Source organism: Crocodylus porosus, unplaced genomic scaffold (assembly GCF_001723895.1).
Source record: "Crocodylus porosus isolate Cpor-Errol unplaced genomic scaffold, CroPor_comp1, whole genome shotgun sequence".
Classification (NCBI taxonomy): domain Eukaryota; kingdom Metazoa; phylum Chordata; order Crocodylia; family Crocodylidae; genus Crocodylus; species Crocodylus porosus.
Genome location: NW_017728931.1, coordinates 133,427,605 through 133,446,063, shown reverse-complemented (window position 1 = coordinate 133,446,063; position 18,459 = coordinate 133,427,605). Strand labels below are relative to the sequence as shown.

The following is an 18,459-nucleotide window of genomic DNA, read 5'->3' as shown; positions in this document are numbered from 1 at the left end:
ATGTTTGAAAGCAATTTTCCAGAGAGTGTTAGCTGGGTGGTGGGTCACAAAGGGAAGAGGAAAAAAAAAAGTCATAGAAAATGGGTAGGGGGAGAGGGGAGGGAGGGAGAATAATGCTGACCTAAATATGAAGCACATGCTGAAAACAGCCATAGAAATTGCACATGCTGCCATACTTAGTGGCACAAAAAGCACCATACACAGCAGTCTAGTCAAGGCTCAGATATCCTTCAATTCATTCAAGATCCTACTAAAATATTTGCTGCCCATTACAGTCATCAGCAAGAGGAATCTCACTCCACCCTGCCTCTCCTAACCGCCCGGAGCAGGCGTTCATCTGAATTACACTCGCTGCGCGAGGCAGCCCAGATCAGGCAGGCTGCGTTATCCATCGGCATGTGGCCGGCTTACCTGCGTGGGTCATGAACTTCCACAGAAAACTTCTTCTCTCTGAAGTACAGGTTCTCCAGCTGCCTCCATTGGAAGATCTGAAGGAAACAGAGCTGGGTTAAAATGCAAATGCCAAGTTCATGGCAGCGGGTTTGACTCTGTTAAATCCTGTAGCTTCCTTAGCACGCAAGCAGATCCTGCGTTTGTTCCTCTGCTACCTCTTGCTAGTAGACTCAGGCATGAATAAGAAATCTAGCCAAGCGCACAGGGCTGTGGGTGTGGATTTCCCTCCAGCCTTTTTTTTTTTTTTTAACTCCTCTTATAAGAAACAAAACAGGTCCTTTCAGAGTGGTTCCCCTTTGTTCATTTTTCTCCTACTGCTCCTGGCTTTGCAGATTTTTCCCTCCAAGTCCCCAAGCAGGGGAGGGAGGGAGGGAGGGGGGTAAAACCGCCTTCAGAAGTGAGCAGTAGCCATCTGCGAGTAGTGCTGAACTGAGCTTCCTCCTCTTGGAGTGCTGAAATGGGAAGGCGTTCAAATTCCCCCGTCTCCCATAGGGACTCCACTTCCTGCCCACTAATGTGTACGAGCCCCTGCCTGGCTCTTAGTGCTTGAAGCCCCCGTGGAGGGCGGAGGCTGCTGTGACCCTCGATCAGGGCAGGCAACATGAGATAGTAATAATGCAGGCTGCCTGCTCCTTGTGGGACTGCAGACAAAGCAAAGCAAAGAGTTTTCTTTCAGATGCAGCCAAGGCTCATCCACATCCCAGGCAGGAGCAGAACGTGGAGCGGGACTGGCTGCAGGGAGCTTGTATTTGACCCTTTTCCCTTTAGGATTTCTCCGCTTTAACCTATGGATTGATTGCTTAAAAAAACCAGGCTGTCAGGAGTGAAGGCAGTTTGTCTGGTTAATCAAGTCTGGAGCAGGGAGAGCTTATTCTGCTGTGCAAAAAGCCTAACATCAAGGTAGGAAAAGGCTCTTTATGAAGACAGCTACGTTCGCTCTTTGGCATGCCTAACTCTTAAAAAAAAAAAAAAGATTAAACAAGATATAAACGTGCCAACCCACAAAGCCACCGAAAGAAAAATCAGGATTCGTTTCTTTTTATCCAGAAAGATTGAGCATTTGGCACACATTTGAGCCCCTCACGCTTGCGTGGCTGAGGTTTTTCCTCAGACTGGCATGCTTTCACACTGACAAAACCTAAAGGAGCCGAGGTAATAACACTGCGGGCCAGATTCCCGGCTCAAGTAAATTAGCATCGCTCCACTGAAATCCCATACATTCTTATGAGCTTTCATATGTCACTCCCTTAGGGCTTGAACAATAACCACAGCTCACAATATATTATATTTACCATGGCAGTGCCTGGGCGCTAAACACGAGTAAGTTCTGCTGGGCTAGGCCCTGAATAAACACAGAATAAATACCTAGTTCTCACCCATCAATAGCTGTCAAAGCATGTCACAAAGGAAGTCACTATCATGGTCCTAATTTAATCGGGGAAACTGAGGCACAGAAAGGGAAGAGGCTCGGTTAGGGTCACCCAGCAGGCCACTAACCAGGTTAGAGCAGAACGCCAGTCTCCTGACTCCCACGCCGGTGCTCTGGCCGCTAAGCCGCACCGAATAAGACAAGAGTCCCTGATGAAAGCGCTTACAAGCAAATAGATGTGACGGAGGATAAGGGTACAGTTTACAAGCAGAATGAACTATGGGACAGCTGCAAACACCCTGGCAGTCCCACAGCATCTGGTGTGCATTACCGTGAAGAACTGCTTTTGTATAAAGATCAGCTGACTTGCCCCAACTCACACAGTGAGTCAGTGGATGGGCCAAGCCCTGAACCCAAGAGTCCTGACTTTTAAGCTACTTGGCCAGCTGATGAGTAACACGCTGTCCTATTTGAGGAAAGGCAGCACTCACAAGGAGCTGGGATTACTTGAGCTTCTGTCATTGTTTTATGAGTTATGACTGCCGAACTGCGAGGCGGCCAAGCCCCGTAACCAGAGCCGGCCTCCGGGCAAACCTGTATCTTGGCCCCCTCTCCCCCCCTGCAAGTCAGTGGCACTGCTGCAGGCACAGGGTGATGGGCAGGGGTGCAGGGCGCAGTCCGGCGGGGAGGCAGAGTAGCATGGTGGGCCAGACAGGTGGGCACTGCCCAAACCAGCTCCTTCATGATTATCTGCTGCAGGTGGGGAGGGAGCGGGGGGCAGGCTGGGGTGGCACTGCTCCTCCTGCCTGGGGCTGGGTGGGGAGTGAGCGTGGCTGCTCACCCGTGTGTGCATGCATGTGTGTGGCACCCCTCCCCGACCACAGTGCCCTGGGCAGTCACCCACGTCGCCCCACCCCATAACCATCATATCTCTGCTTCCCACCAGCATCGCCAGGCTCTGCCCTGTCTAACAGAAGCAGCTTCACCTGAGTTCCTCTCCTTTTCTAAGGAAGAAGCGGTTTGTGAGATAAGCCCCTGTAAATATGGATGGACCGGAGAGCGGTGACTGCATTAAATCGAATAGGTGTGTTCTCGGAAGACGAGTCTGAAGGACAAAGCTATCTACAGAGCACACCCAAGTCTTCTTGCTTCACAGCACAGCAGCAGCCCTGGAATGCAAAACAGGCCAGATGTGCGTGTTGGGAAAGTTTTCAAGCAAGAGATTTATTTTTCCCTCAGTGTGGTGGGCGTAGGGAAGAAGGGGGAGGACAGAGAACACAACACCCATCCCTGGTGACCTTCTGGCTTACAATCACCCTGTCCAGATACAACTCCAGATGCCTGGAGTAGCTGCAGTAGAGCAGACGCAGCACAACACAAGCTGTTTAGCTACACTGTGCTCTGCAGCTCTCCACGTGGGGCAACTGAGGCAGGCAAAAGAAATAGTAGTCTAGATTTTATCATGCTTCGGTCAAGGGGAGAGGCTTATTTCCCTGTGGAAAAATTAAACTGTTGCTCAGACTATCTGGAGAGAAGCTAGCCACGTTTCTCATCATTACAAGGACCTACAAAAGATGTGGGGGCGCAGAGATATTTACATCCTCGTACACAGAAGAAAGGTAGATTTGGGATTAAAAGAGTCTGCCAGGGTTTAGCGGAGCTGAGTTCAAGTGTAACCTCTGCCACAGACTTTTTGTGTGAATTCTCCTAAGAAGGTGGCTTCCAAAGACACAAATAGCAATTAGGTGCCTAACCACCTCTGACAGTCAGCAGAAGCTGACCAGGAACAGGAGATCTTTGAAGACCTCTCTCTCTGAGTTTCAAGTTGCCCGTCTATAAGATGGGGCCAGTAGCAATCTCTTTCCCCAGACAGCGTGGCAGCTATGTTTGTGAATGTCTGCAAGACCCACACACCGTACAGTTCTGGGGGACATGGAAGTGCCTACTAGCCCATGCTCTTAAAATATCAATTTTCAGGATGTTTCTCCAGGTTGCTTATTGCAGCTAAACTACAGACCCCTTCCATGGTGCAAATGGAGCCGCACACCCTCGCCCGAGAGTCTGGCAGCAACCCTTCTATACAGTTATAAGAGCAGCACAGCTAGGATGGAGAGGGTCTTCATCACCCAGCTTGCCTGCCTCGAACAGTACAGGACTGTCCCCCGTGATCTGTTTCCTCGGGGCTCAAGGCCTCATACCTCTCACTGTAATCTCTGCACTTTTTTCTCTCTGGTCTATTTGCTATGGCTTGCCTGTCTAGAATCGGTGGAGGAAGGGGATGATAGCAACATCACAGTCTGATTTTTCAGGTTGATTGTTCAAATCAGTCGTCTCCTGAACTTATCGACTGGCCTCGTTTTCCTTTGCATTCTTAAGATGCAGCTGCCCACTTACGCCGCCCAGGGCTGATCTGACAGGTCTTGCCCTTCCCACAAGGAATTCAATACATAATATATTAACCCCCAGGAAAAAGTATCCGCTTTCCTGCTAGCTGATCATATAGCCTGGAATGGCTAATTTCTCCCTTCAATCAGACCTCCTAGTATAACCTCGCTGTTCCCTTCACTGGTTCTCTAACTTATCAGGTTGCGTACAGTTTCAAATTGATGTCGTTAATTCAGTGACAGATGCCCAGCAAGACCCTTTAATGGAGAGCATAATTTTTTCCCCATCATGACTCTTTTAAGCATAAAGTTTTCACAAGGGAAGAAAAGAAACTGCCACGTGTTTAATTAGCCATGTAGAAATTCAATGATAGCTGGCCTATTTTTTCACCAAGTATGAGCTGATACATTGATCTCAATAACGTATTTCCCTGATTGGATTATGATATACTGTGATTCGTTTTGGCTCATCTATATGTTCCAGTTTGGGGTTTGGTCCACAGGATATTGAATCCATCCTTAATTTTTTTAGATGGATTGACTGATCTCTAGGGTTGAAGCCACTGTCCACGCAGTGCTGGCATCATCCAGACCACCCCATCAATATGGCTCAAGAGGGGGCCTGTTTTAAGCACGAGGAAAGAGTTCAGTTTCAAGAGTTCATTCGCCTCCTTGAGATTGCTCCTGAAGGTGTCAATTAGTGGCAGTTGTGGTAGTGATGGGAGGTTTCTGTGATGTGGACGCTTTGTCTGTGGGGATCTACTCTGATGGCGCTAACTCCTTTTGCACAATGTAGCATCAAGCAGCCTTCAGCTGGGAACAATTTTTTGTGACAGCCATGCTGGACAGGATGTAATGAGATCATTTAGGCTTCTAATGGGTACTTCAAGACTGGCTGTTCAGCACAGCTGCACATTTATGTGGTTTACAGTAAAAGAAGGAAAAAGCAGTGAATAAAAAGAAAAATAATATATACATCCCATACACCCCTGACATATACCCTGGGGTCTTTGGCTCATCCTGCCATGAAAATCAGCAATCATGCCATCAGACCGAATTTGCAAGATCACCGGGAACCAGGCTAACATTTAAGAACCAGCCGGTTTCACATTAGGCAGCCGGTGAAGCCCACCCAGTCACCGAGGCGGGTGTGATGGTTATAGTGGAGAGACGCTGGTGCTAGAAATGTTATATGCTCATCTGCAAGGTTGGCAGGTGGGAGAAGGAGCCGAGTGGAAGGTGAGGAGGTGGACGAAGGGTTGTACAGTGTGGGGTATAGAGTCCTGGACCAAAGGGTGGAGTTTTGAATAAGTCAGAAGTGCAAGGTTACAGCGTGCAAAGAACGCCAGGGGCTCGTGATGTGGAAGTAGGGTTGGTTTTGTGTATAAACCATGAGAGCCAGCTGGGTTTTATTTCAGGCCCTGCCACAGATTTCCTCCATGATTTCTGAGCTAAACATAAAGAGCCAAGTTTTTAGGGTGTTGTGCACATGTGGCAAAACTGAGTGCATGCATTCGCTTGCAGCGGGCACGCTATTTGTTATGACACTCCACATGGTGCTAGAAGGACAGGGGGCCACTGCGTGTGCACACATTTAGTTACTAGGAACGTACTGGTACACACGCAGTCATCTGGACCTTCATTGCTTTGTGCTTGCTTCCTCATCTGTAACCTGCAACTAATAATACCCTGTATCTCCTCCATAATATGCAGTCAGGCTGACTTCCAAAGGACTAGATGTCTTACCCCACCCTTCTCCCTTTCTGCTGCACGCAGAGAGCAACAGGAGAGGAAACTTCTGGCACACCCTCTTCTAGGCTAGGGACAGATGTTCAAAAAGCTTGAGTCTGAATTGATACAACCTTTGCAGGTTAGTCTAACGTGGCTAGGCTGAACTGGTTGGAAACTGGACAGACATTCTCTCTAAGAAAATTCAGGTGCATGCCTGCAGTGGCTCAGGATAGAAGCCAGGGAGTGCTAGAGCAGCTCTCCCCTTGCACAGAGTTGAGCTGAGGGGTGCGTGGCCAGGCCCCAGCAGGACTTTCTTATTAGGGAGGTCTGCCTGCACCATCCCAAGCTTTTCCCCACTGGCTGCTCAAGGGGTGGAAGAGTTGTCAACCCCCAGCCCCTTGCTAACACTCTGAGGCAAGGGGTGCGTGTGTGAAATGCATGCATCTGTTGATGATACGGAGCTTTTCAGTCTCCCTCCCTGCTTATCAGACTGTCTGAAGCAAGCTGACAGGTGAGCAAGGTAGCCCAGAGCTGATAAGAGTCTTTATCACCTAATTTTCAAAACAATAGCCACTCTCCCATTACTTCAAACTCATCTTAAACAGCTAACCAGGGTGACCTGTTGATTAGCTCCAAAAGCCCTGTTCTGTCTGCCTGCCTGTCCCAATGAAATTGGAGAGACACACACACAGACACCTCTCAGCATTAGCTAGCACATCATGTGCCTAGGGCCCATGAGGCTGTGGGAGATGGGAGGGAGGGAGGAGGGGGATTTCCTGCTTGAGCAGTGAGTAGGGAGGAGGGTTAGGGCAGGGGGAAGCCAGCAGACCCTGCTGTGTCTGCAGTCTCTGCCAGAGCCTTATACAGAACTAGCTAGCATACCACACGTTGGCTATGGTCTGTGCTGTGGGAGAGGGGAGGAAGGGATCTATGCCTAAGCAGCAAGCGGTGAGGGGAGGAAGAGGGGGGCACAGGGAAGCTAGCAGACCCTGCTGTGTCTGTAAGTCTGTGCCGGAGGAGCTCTGCCCAGGGAGCAGAGGGGAGGGGCCAGCCCTGAGAGCATGCTGGGATGCTGGGGGTGTCTGGCTTATCTTAAACTGGCAAGGGGTTTGGGACAGACATTGCATGAACTAGTTTGACCCAAATCAGTTAAGTCTGATACTATATTCAACCAGATTTATGCAAACCAGTTTCAGCCTTTTCAAACTGTTTTATGTACACTAAACATCTATTGTGTTATAGGTTTAAATCAGTTTCTGATCACTTAAACTGGTTTATGTGTAATGTCTGTCCCTACCCCTAGGGAATCCTTCCACCACCCAGCGTCTCCAGGGATGAAGAACCATCAGATGTCTCCTGTGCTTTACACCTTGCAGCTCCCACAACAGAGGAGTGTATTAGGACATGGCAATACTGGTGGTTGGTACATTTTGGCAGTCCCTCACTGGATTATGGTCCCTGGGAAATGCAGCCAGCTGGTGCAGTTTAAAGTACCTCCCAGGCTGCTCTAACTTGTACCCAGTGCAACCTAGGGAATGAAGGAGCAGTAGGGAGTTCCCTGAAAACTCCTTGTCCCTGTTGTGCCCAGGTCAAACTGAATATTGCAGAGAATCAAGCCTCAACAGTTGCAAAGCTTATTGTGATCCTTTCTGATGGACCATGATGCACAGCATTCATTATTTTACTACCATAGCTATTAATAATATGATTTAGATGCCAAGACACTATGGATTCTGGATGGCATGACCACTGTACTCAGTAAAGAGACATATGACACTTTTCACTGCTAGCAAATTCCTTTTCCTAACTTCTCTGGTGGCTGAAATCCTAATGCCGGAGGAGAATATTATTTCCTTCAAACGCACGGACTGTTGTATATCTTTACTGCCAAATGAAAGGGATCCAACAGCAACTCAGATGCTCTGGGAGTTTTCTCTGATTCACAGGGGATTTAAAACTGATTTTTGAAACATTTGTAACACCTTGATTAAACCCACTCAGTTCTGTCACTGGCTGGAGAACAAGTCCTGCCTGACACAGAGCAGCAGACTGATGCAATGGAGTTACTTTTGTGTGACTCCTTCAATTTAGCTGGAAGCTTCATACAGTTTCACAAAAAACTCCTTGGAAGTCCAATTCCTTCCACTGCGGGAATTGCTGGGGGAAGTCAATGGCTTGAATTATGCAGAAGGCTAGGGTAGAAGTGACCAAGTTATCCTTTTTGGCTTTAAAATCTACCAACAAAACCTTGGCTCCCATGGAGTCAGTGGGACCAAGATGACAAGCTATGAATAAGTACAGGTTTCCCTCGCTTTATGAGGGTTCTGTATGTGCGAATTCGCTTTTATGCCATGAGCCTTTTTATATCAAAATTTGTTATATGCAAGGTAAATTCACTCTTATGTGATTGGCATAGATGCGCTTCCCCCTCCCTCAAGCAGTTAAGTCTGTGGGGGGAGGGGAAAGGGCCATGGGGCTGGGGCTCCTCTCACCCTGCCTAAGCTTCTCTGGGAGTAGCTGATGCCAGCTGCCTGCAGCTGCTGGGCTGTGCTGCACCCCAACTCCCCGGGGCTCCGCTTCTCCCCACTCACCCCAGCCCCTGGGCTGCGCCGTGCCATGGTGCAGGTAGGTGGTGTCAGCTGCTCCTGGGGCTGCTGCACCAGAGGCTGGGGTGAGCAGGGTCAAACGGAGGTCCAGGGGGCATGGGGCACTGCACAGCTTGTCCCTGCTCACCTCAGCTGCTGGTGCAGTGGCCCCAGGAGCAGCCAACACCACCTGCCTGTACTATGGCATGGTGCAGCCCAGGGACTGGCGTGAGTGGGGACAAGTGGAGCCCCAGAGGGCTCGGGGTGCAGCCCAGCAGCTGCAGGCAGCTGGTATCTGCCATTCCCAGGGCCACTGCAGCAGGGCCTGGGGTGACTGCAATGGGAATGGCCGATGCCAGCTGCAGAGGAAACTGTCAATGGGTGCGTGGGGTGGGGGGAGGCATGGGTCTTGCTGCTGTGCCGGGCTCTTCTTGGGGGGGGGTGCGCCCCCAGATCTGCACGCAGGATGAGAGCAGGCTGCTGCCCACCACAAGCTCCAGGAAAAGCCTAATGCCGCCGCCAGCCCCAGGCTGCAGCAGCAACCTGCTGTCCCCCCGCATGCAGATCCAGGGGCCTGCACCCCGCGGGAAGAGCCCAGTGCAGTACTGCAGCCCTCCTGGGGTGCGTGTAGCAGCAACAGCCATGCCCCCCCACCCCACACCCTGCACCCACTGACAGTTTCCTCCACTTTAGTCCCCACTGAAGCCCCAGGAGCGGCCAACGCCACCTGCCTGCAGCCATGGGGCGGCGCCGTGCCCCTCCTCCCACCCCTTCCCTAGCCCCAGCCTCACTCCCTCCTTACCTCACCGCCGTGGGAACGTATCCCTATTTGTTACCTTATAAACTGGGTTCCCTTTATGTGAATTCGATTTATGCGCAGATTTCCAGGAATGCATGTACAGCATAAAGCGAGGAAAATCTGTATTCTGTCTTGTGTTGCATCACTCACACAAACAGTCTTTTTCAAGCTATGAGTGAGAGTAAACTGGGAAGAATTTGGATCCAAACTCCTTCTCTGGTAGCTTTACCAGGATTGGCTTTTACCAGAATATTTTTTTAATATAATATTTTCTGTGTGACATAATTTAGAAGAAGAAAATACTTCACTGAGTAATTGCTCAGAAGCCTTTCCCCTTTATCCCTGAAATGTAAAAGACCCGTTGTTAACTGGACCTTTAAGTTGTCTGTCAGTAATCCTCGCTTAATATCTCTCTGCTTTTGACCTTCAGGCTCTGGGTCTCTTCTTTTGCCAAGTAGACAAACATAGCTTTGTCCAACTTGTGATCCTTTTTGCTTTCTGCATTTTTCAAGAGACCACATTATCTCAACAACATTTTTGGCCTGATCAAATAAAAGTTGTGTTTGAATTTATATAACCAGCACTGTATGCTCACTCCTATTGTGGAGAGGCAATTCCTTATTACATTTTAAAGGGTTTCTTTGGCTCAGAGTAAAAGCATCAGATCACAGAGAAAAGAGCAGTTATTTTGTCAAAACATTATTTTTACATGTAATGAAGCCCAGCAATTTTAGCCAGTGTGGCAAGGGGGTAGTGAGCTCTCTGGACTAGGTACTGGCGGTGCATAGCACAATGGGGATCTGATCACTAACCACGGACTTGAAGTGTTGCTGAGATATCAATATATAATGTGTTGCCAAATATCAATATATAATGTCTTGATGTGACAGTGATGGGCATGCCTGGAGAGAGAGGTCATTCTTTTCTCTAATCCTTATATCTCTGACTCACCTATTCTTAATCTCTTAAAACTGAAGCAAGTTATATCTCCTATGAATTCTCATCCTCTCCTATTGAAATAAAAAAGAAACAAACCAACATAGTTATACTTTAGGGGCCTCATTTCAGAGCTGATGAAGACTTGAAGCTCCCACTGGCTTTATCTAGAGAAAGGGATGCTCAGCACTTCTCACTCTCAAGGCCTTGCGAACTGTGAGCTGTATGTGGGCAGAGGAGAGGATCACAAATTGTCTGCCCAGCTTTGTGAGTACTAGTGCAGGTTGTAATCTTTATGCCAGCTCCAGCTCACAAATGCCCAATTTGTTTCACCATGCTTTGCTTGAGGTTACTACTATGCACCAGTTGGCTGCTGTGTTTACCCATTCAGCCTTGGATCAAGCATGTGAATATGGTCCTCTCCACCAGCGGGATGACACACAGACTTAATGTAAGCCTTGGTCTTAAGCTCTTCACTGGGACAGGAGGTCACAGAACTGTACTGCTCTGCTCCATGTGAAAGCATATTCCTGCAGAAAGTTGCATGAAGAGTCTTGGGGAGTGAATCCCCTGGAGACTTTCATCAAGAGAGCGGGTGCACAGCAGAGCCAGCAGCAATGCCAGACCCCTCACTGCCAGAAAAAAATGGCTCTCTTGATGCCCCAGAATAATCCCAATTCTCAACCTTTTCAGACAGACTCAAGGCATCCCTCCAAAAATGGTAGCTCTTAATTTTCACTCATTTTTCGACTACTGAAAAATACTAGCGTGATTCTTCTGCTGCAAAGAGCTCAGAAAGACCATAACAGTCAGAATGCTTTTAACACTAATGGCTTCCTATTTGAAATCTCTGTGTCTATCTTGTGAATGATGTTTGCACACCTGCCTGGGCAAATATTGTACAGCACTCACAGGTATCTTGAAAAGGGTCTGGTTGAGAATCACGACCCCAGGTTGAGAGTAACTTCAGGAGTGCCTTGTGTTCAGAAAGTTTGGCTGTGCGGTTGCCTATCCCATGGTCATTTTGTGTCTGGCACGCCTGTATTCATGCCCTCTTCCTTAGTCTAGCTATGGATTAATGCACTTTACCTTTATTTATCTGGTTAAGAGCAATCCTAGTGCAGGACAGCTTCGAGCAAACCTGAGGTAAGAGTGGTGGATGGCAATCCATTAACAAGTGTCAACTAATTTTGGCCTAGTCGTGACAAATGGCAAATGCGTATGTGGAACTAACTCTGACTGGGACTCTGCCACAGGGTCAGAAAAGATAGCTTTGCTTCTGAATAACTATTCTTGAGGGATTTCTGACTGACCCAGATGCTGGAAGTCCTGAATCTCTCAAGACAAAAACCCAGTCTCATGAGATTTCAAGCTCTGCTTGGGCCAGGAGTCATTCTGCCCTGGCTTACTTGTCTCTCATGTATCATGGTCTTGTATAAATGACTTCAGTAAAGGCAGTTCTGGCACTGCAGTTGCTACTAAATGACCTATGATAAGTGGCTTGCAGGGTCCCTCATATGATTTGGCGTGGACTAAAGGCTTAAACACTTTCCACGGGCTGTGTGACAAGGTGGAATAATCTGGCAAGGACAACCTCACTTACGTCTTGTGTCTTCTCTCCATCGCTCCAGGTTTAAAATAAAGAAAAAAGACTGCTGTTCTGTAAGATGCAAAACCTTTCAGAGCCTGAAGGGCAGACCACCTGACGGCCAAGCCCACAATCCAAAATGCAGAAAGGATCAGCAGCGGGACGATTTAAGTGCATCTAAACACTAGAAGTCAGCAGGTAGCCTTTCACTAAGAGCTAATCGCAATGCATAATTTACTAGAGTAATGCCACAGAGACTCTGCTGGCCTTTTAAAGCAGTATTTCCTGGAAATGCTTTGTTTCCCCCAGATCACTTGTACACTAGAGATCTTTAATGTTTTCTTGTAATACAAAAATGTTTACAATAGTCACAGGAAATGCTGCCATTCCTGGAAAATGCCAAGCACCCCATGAGGCCATGTCCAATTTCTGATATAAGCTGATGCTGGTTTTACCATAGGGCTCTCCAATGAAGGGTCCCCAGATCTCTCCAAGCCCCTTGCCACAGGCACCCTCACCCCACAGGCAGTGGACGCTGGGGGAAGGGGCTTTAGCAGCAGCAAAAGGCAAAGTGGGGAGCAGCAGCTGGACCAGGATATGGCGGGGGGCACCGCTTAACTCATCGGGGGCTGAATGTGCCCCATGGGCCACCAATTAGATAGCCCTGCTTTAAAGGAAGGTCTGTGCCCTCCAAATACATATATTCAGTACTATACCGATCAAGGCATTTTATATATACTGTACCTGGGGGGGTACCCATCTCCTGAAAACACTGCCTTCCTCACCCTCTCGAACAGGAGGCTGAAGCCCAAAGGTTTAGATCCCCTCCCAAAAATCCTACTTTTCCTTTACTATGTATGCACTTTTGTAAACTCAGATGATCCTGGCAGCTACATAAATGTTGAATATCTTTTCAATCTCTCTCAGCTTCTGACCTCAGTGGCACCACGCGGCAATGAGTCTCAGCTCCAGACACACACCTCGTGTATCCCGCACACGATCTATCCACTTTGATACCTGCTGCCTTTCAATTCACTAACTGGCGTCTAGTTCTTGTGTGATGGGACAATGAACTGAAGCTCCCGGTCCACCTTCTCTGCACCATTCGTTAGTCTGCATATTTTTCTCCGTCTTTTTTATGTTGTGTTTGTTTATGTTGCTGGCCTGTCATTCCTTCACCACAGGAAAATCAAGGTTTACCACATAGCCACAGCAATTACCGACTTGACAACACTTCCCTATGCCCTAAAATGAAGTGCTTCTCTATTTCTGCTACAGTAAAGAAGCTCTTAATTAGGTTATTTCTCCTCTGTCTAAACAGCCCATTTTTCCTGTGGAGTTAGAGCTCTCAGTTTGCTCCTTGCTGTCTGGATAAGGCCCCGAGGTCACACAGCAAGGTCTCTCTTCCCGAACACAGTTTGGGTGTGGATTACTTGCAAAAGGACAGCAGAGTGCGGTACTTTTCTGCTCAGCCTTGACAGTTCTGGGACACGCAGGACCACCGATTTTATCTTTGCTAGATACCGCTACACACTAAGGCTAGGGACAGAAGCTGCACATAAACTAGCTTCAGTGATCAGAAACTGGTTTAAACCTGCGACAGAACAGAAGCTCAGCGCACACACACCAGTTTCAAAATGAAACTGGTTTAAGATAAACCCGGTTGAATGTAGTATCAGGCTTACATGATTTGGGTCAAACCAGTTTATGCAACTTCTGTCCCAGACCCCTTCCTGGTTTAAGTTAAATCACAGTCCCCCAGCATCCCAGCATGCTTTGCAGCCCTGGGCTGGGCTGTCTGCTCAAGAAAGTAGGGCTGGCCCTGCCCCACTGGTCCCTAGCTGGAGCAGTGAGGGCTGGCTGACAAGGGGAATGGGGGCAAGCGTAGATAGGGATGCAACCAAGTCTGCAAGCAGGGGGGCACTGTGCCCCCAGACAAATTCCGGCTGGAGTCTGGGGCCAGGAATGGGGGTTACGCACCCCTTCACCTGCTCAAATTTCCTGCAGGCTACAACTGGACTACAAATCCCAGAGGCACCTGGAAGCAGGAAGAGGAAGTGATGAGCAACCCTGCAGAGTCCCGCTGCTGCGATTGTACACTGCAAATCCCAGAGACCTCAGGGGCAGCAAGAAGATTAAGTGAACACATAGCCCATGCTAGCTACATGCCAGAGAGCCATGATCTAGCGCCCTCCCAGCTTCTGGCCTGAGTTACTGCAGGCATGTGGCTGCATTTCCTGAATCAAAGGTAAATGTCTGTTTACTTCTGTTTCATAGTTGGTAGGGTCGGAAGGGACCTGAGCAGATCATCGAGTCCGACCCCCTGCCATGGGCAGGAAAGAGTACTGGGGTCAGACGACCCCAGCAAGGTGTTCATCCAGCCTCCTCTTAAAGACCCCCAGGGTAGGAGCCAGCACCACTTCTCTTGGAAGTTGGTTCCAGACCCTAGCCACCCTGACCGTGAAGTAGCACCTCCTGATGTCTAGCCTAAATCTCCCCTCTGCCAGCTTGTGACTGTTATTGCTGGTCACTCCTGGCAGTGCTCAGGGGAACAGGGACTCCCCCAATGCCTGATCCCCCCCAACTAGTTTGTAACAGGCCACTAGATCCCCCCCTCAGCCTTCTCTTGTGGAGGCTGAACAGGTTCAGGTCCCGTAGCCTCTCCTCGTAGGGCCTGCCCTGCTGTCCCCTGATCATGCAAGTGGCCTCCTCTGCACCCTCTCCATGCTGTCCACATCACTCAATTTAATCTGTGCTATTTAGACTAACCTGCAAAGTCTGAATTGATTCAGCCTTGGGCTTTTTGACTGTCTGTACCTAGCCTGAGGGCTGGATTCTGTTTTCAATCAAACTGATGGAAATGGAGAGTAAGTTCAGTACATTTACTTTGGGTTTATATCAATCCTGATGATAACTGAATTTGGCCATCAGTGGTGGAAATCCAGCAGAATTCATAGAGTTTTGTGAACACCCTATGCCAGGTTATGGCAGTATCTCAGCTAAATATCTTTTTACTTAATATCCTAAGCTTATCAGGCAAATCTAAAATACCACTGTCCCCTGCTCAGCTGGAGCGAGGGGACACAGAATACATGCCTCTCCTTCAAGCCTATCCTATTTCCAGCTAGCAGCTAAAAGATCCCCGTGTCTGTTTATAGGCCATATGGAAACACTTTGGCTGACTTTGTTAATCATTTGCTCTTCAGCTTGGAGTTAATTGTTTACTAAAACTATTAAACTGTGTGTATTGAAGGATGCCTTTGGGCTCTTAAAACAGTGGAAATATTTCATTAGAACAACAGAGCCTTGCCTATAGCTACTACAGCTACTCAAGCGTGCACTATTCATTATCATTTAGCCATGGGCTATGCCACTTGTGCCTGATCGAATGCTGCTGGGAGGGCTTGGAACATACCGCAGAGCTGTCATTGCAAGACTGGGTACAATCCAGACCGGCCACTCACAGACATTGTAGTACTCAATGGCCTGGTCATTTCTGTGCTCTCCATATTCTCACTGCCAGGCAACGTCAGCAAAATGCCAGTCAAAGACTCTTCCCTCATAACTCACGGGAATCGCCGCAGCTCCGCAGCAGTGATCTACCCTAGCTGAACATCAGGCCCAACATAATTTGGTGGTAGTGTCATCATGGATTCAGGAAAAATAAGAGCTACTCGAATCCCTGGAGAATGGGCAGAGCTAGTGAAGCAATGGAAAACCTTGCTCCCCTCTATCAGCAGAGAAGGGCCTCAGAACCCAAAACTTCAGAACCCAAAACGTCAAAAACGGGTTGGGATTCTGGGAACCGTGGGGACTCAAATCCTCCGTTTAAATGTGGAACAGATGCTGCACCAGCATCCCTACTGAAAGCTTCCCCAGACGCAAGACCACTCTCTCAATGCATCTTTGCCCAGAGGGACAACCAGAAGGAGGGATGACCTCTGCATGCAGATTATGCCTATCACGGCAAGTCCACTGATGATTTGTTTGCTGTAAATTTCTGGCCATGAGGAATATACTGAGGCCATCGGTTGCATTTATCAGACTGGTGACTAGTTGGCCAGATGGTCGTTTTCAGCCAATGCAAGCCGGGCCTGGATGTGACCAGGTAACAGGCAGAAGGAAACAGTCACAACCGATTGCCCATCCTCTGAGCTAGCCATTGGCCTCAAGCACAATGAAGAAAAGCAGAGGAGGAAGGGGTATAAAAGCTCTGTTAGTCTGGATTTCCCTGTGAAATGAAAAGTAATCAGGATGGGTATAAAAAAGCAAGCATCTCACTGCTTATAGCTTGAGAGTCCATTAACGGCTATGTCAGTATTTAATAGTCCGCCATGACCACCATAATTTGGCCAGACACCGATCTCGGTTGCAACACCAATGATGATGACGGAGTTACCCTAGATTTAAAAGGGAATGAGTGAGAGTAGGATCTGGCCCCTGGTCTTCCTGAAGTTTCCCCTCTGAGTTCAGCAGACTTGCTGACAAACCTACTTAGGATCCCACAGACAAACAACCGACGTACTCAAAAGCTGGTTTTCACTGAATGCTAATGGAATCACTTGCGATAGGCTCTGCCAGTCAGTGTGGGTTACAGTTTTACTTGGGAATACAATAACTATGAAAAACTATCTGGGGTGACATAATAGGAAAACATTACAATTCCTCTTATAAGACAAGCGAGGTTTTTATAATGCATTTAATATACATTTCTTGGTTTTAGTTGGTTCCTTGCCATACTTTTCTGCCTGTTCACATTCCAGGGAGATTTTTTTTTTCCATTGTAATTTTTCAATTTGTTCTCAGTCTTGGCAAGGTGCCCAAACTAAATAATAAAGATTAGCACAGCCATAGACTGTAGCCCTTCCTACACCAAACTCTGCTTTGTGTTTACAGCTTTACTAAAGAAAGTTCTCAATGCTTTTTTTAAAAATCCCTCTATGCACATGAAAGGCTTGAGGCAGCCTCTGGTGGCATAAAGAGATGAATCAGATCCTGCAGGTGGCATGGTGATGGGTGCAGCATAAAATCGAAAACCTGCACCTCAGTGATGGCTCAGGTTGCTCCAACCAGAGTCCTACCACCTGTGCAGCCTTTACCTGTAGAGCGTAAATAGCCTTCAGGATCTACAATGCATTCCCAAATGCCCTGTGCATGCTTTTTCCAGTCCATTCGGGGCAGTCTTCTACCAATGGCCAGGTTTGCAAGACCTATGCAACATAGCAATGCTTAATCAGCCCACCTTGATTCTTCAGGTAGTCTCTGGGTTATGCTGGTGGAAACCATGGATTAATTCTAGCTTGGAGATTAGACATCCAATGATTTTTGATCAATCCCACTAATCCACAACGTTTTCCCATGTTGTATACACAAGACTGCACCATTCTGTTGGTCTTCATTGATTTCTTGCAAAATTGCCAGTTTGCTAAGGTAAAAACTGATTCCCAGTGGAAACACTATTAAATTAAAATTCTCAGCCAATGTTTGATGCCTGCTTGGAGAAAAGGCTGGGAGAGTCATACAACTGAGAGATTGGCTTTGCTGAAGTAGAACTAAACGGCAGGTGGGACGGTGTCCATGGTGGTTTTTGGGGCCTCTCAGGTGGAGGGAGCAAGGAGAAAGGGAAGACTACAAGAAGGAAGAAGAGACCTCCATACAGAGGCTGAGGAGAAAGGAGTCCTGACTCTTCCAAAGGAGCCGGTGCACTCACTCAAGAGCAGTCAGTGGGACTGATCTTGATTCTTCAGCTTCTCTCCCGCTTCGTTCACCCACTGCAGCAACCCTTCTGACCAGAGAAGCAAGAACCCCCAAAGTTTCCCAGGGCCTGAATCCGGTCCTGGCAAGCCGGCTGTTGCAGAGCATTATTTGCCCTCGAGGAACCACTTCTGCAGCTGAGTCCAACTTTTGGAGGTGGATTCTATGGCAATGTGTGTGGGTGGGTGCAAATCCGTATCATAGAAGAGATGCAAAGTACCTATTGCCTGCATGAGCGCCCTGCGGGTTAACAATTTCCCCTACCTAATGCAGCTCATCTGTACTTGTATCTAGGCTGATGTAAATATGTTGTGTAAACACCTTCCCAGCAGATAGAAAGCCTCATTTAACCAATGCATCTCCCACATTCTGATTTTTGCAGCAGAAAAGCAGAAGTCTCAAGTTTTCTATCTTTCAGTAGGCACCTCCTTCCAGTTTATCATAAAAGAAACCTGTGATCATCAACCAGCAGTCAATTTGCACATGAGAAGAGGAGAAAGTTGGATTCTGCTGAAACATGTCCACGGAAGGAAAACAATGAGTAATCAGGACAGCCAGCTGGCAAAGAATCAATGTATTGAGAAATATGGCAATTTTTAATTTAGCACAGGTATTTGCATCTGCAGATGTGCTGTGCCGTGTTCTGGACAGCCTGGCTTTGTATTCCCATGTGGAAGCCAGCCTGAAGCCTGTTGCTTCCCTCCTGATGTCTTCATGGTTGCCCAGGTATGACAAATACTGTTGGCTGGTTTTCCCTGCCAGTCTGAGACTGAGTGCTGGAAGCTGTTTAGGTTTCCATCAGGGGCAGGGATGACTGAGAAAGGCAGGTGCATAACCACAGAAAATTTGAGTCTACCTGA

The 18,459-nt window shown here is 48.1% G+C and overlaps 1 protein-coding gene across 4 annotated transcripts in view; it reads right to left on the bottom strand.

Annotated features, from left to right (window-relative positions):
- The window catches only part of FRMD4A (FERM domain containing 4A), a 289,469-nt gene that overhangs the window by 42,824 nt on the left and 228,186 nt on the right, over nt 1-18,459 (bottom strand). For all 4 annotated transcript variants that reach the window (XM_019543681.1, XM_019543680.1, XM_019543679.1 and 1 more), the window contains exon 12: nt 412-488. In XM_019543681.1, the coding sequence (XP_019399226.1) occupies nt 412-488 (77 nt within the window). The remainder of the gene's footprint in view (nt 1-411; nt 489-18,459) is intronic.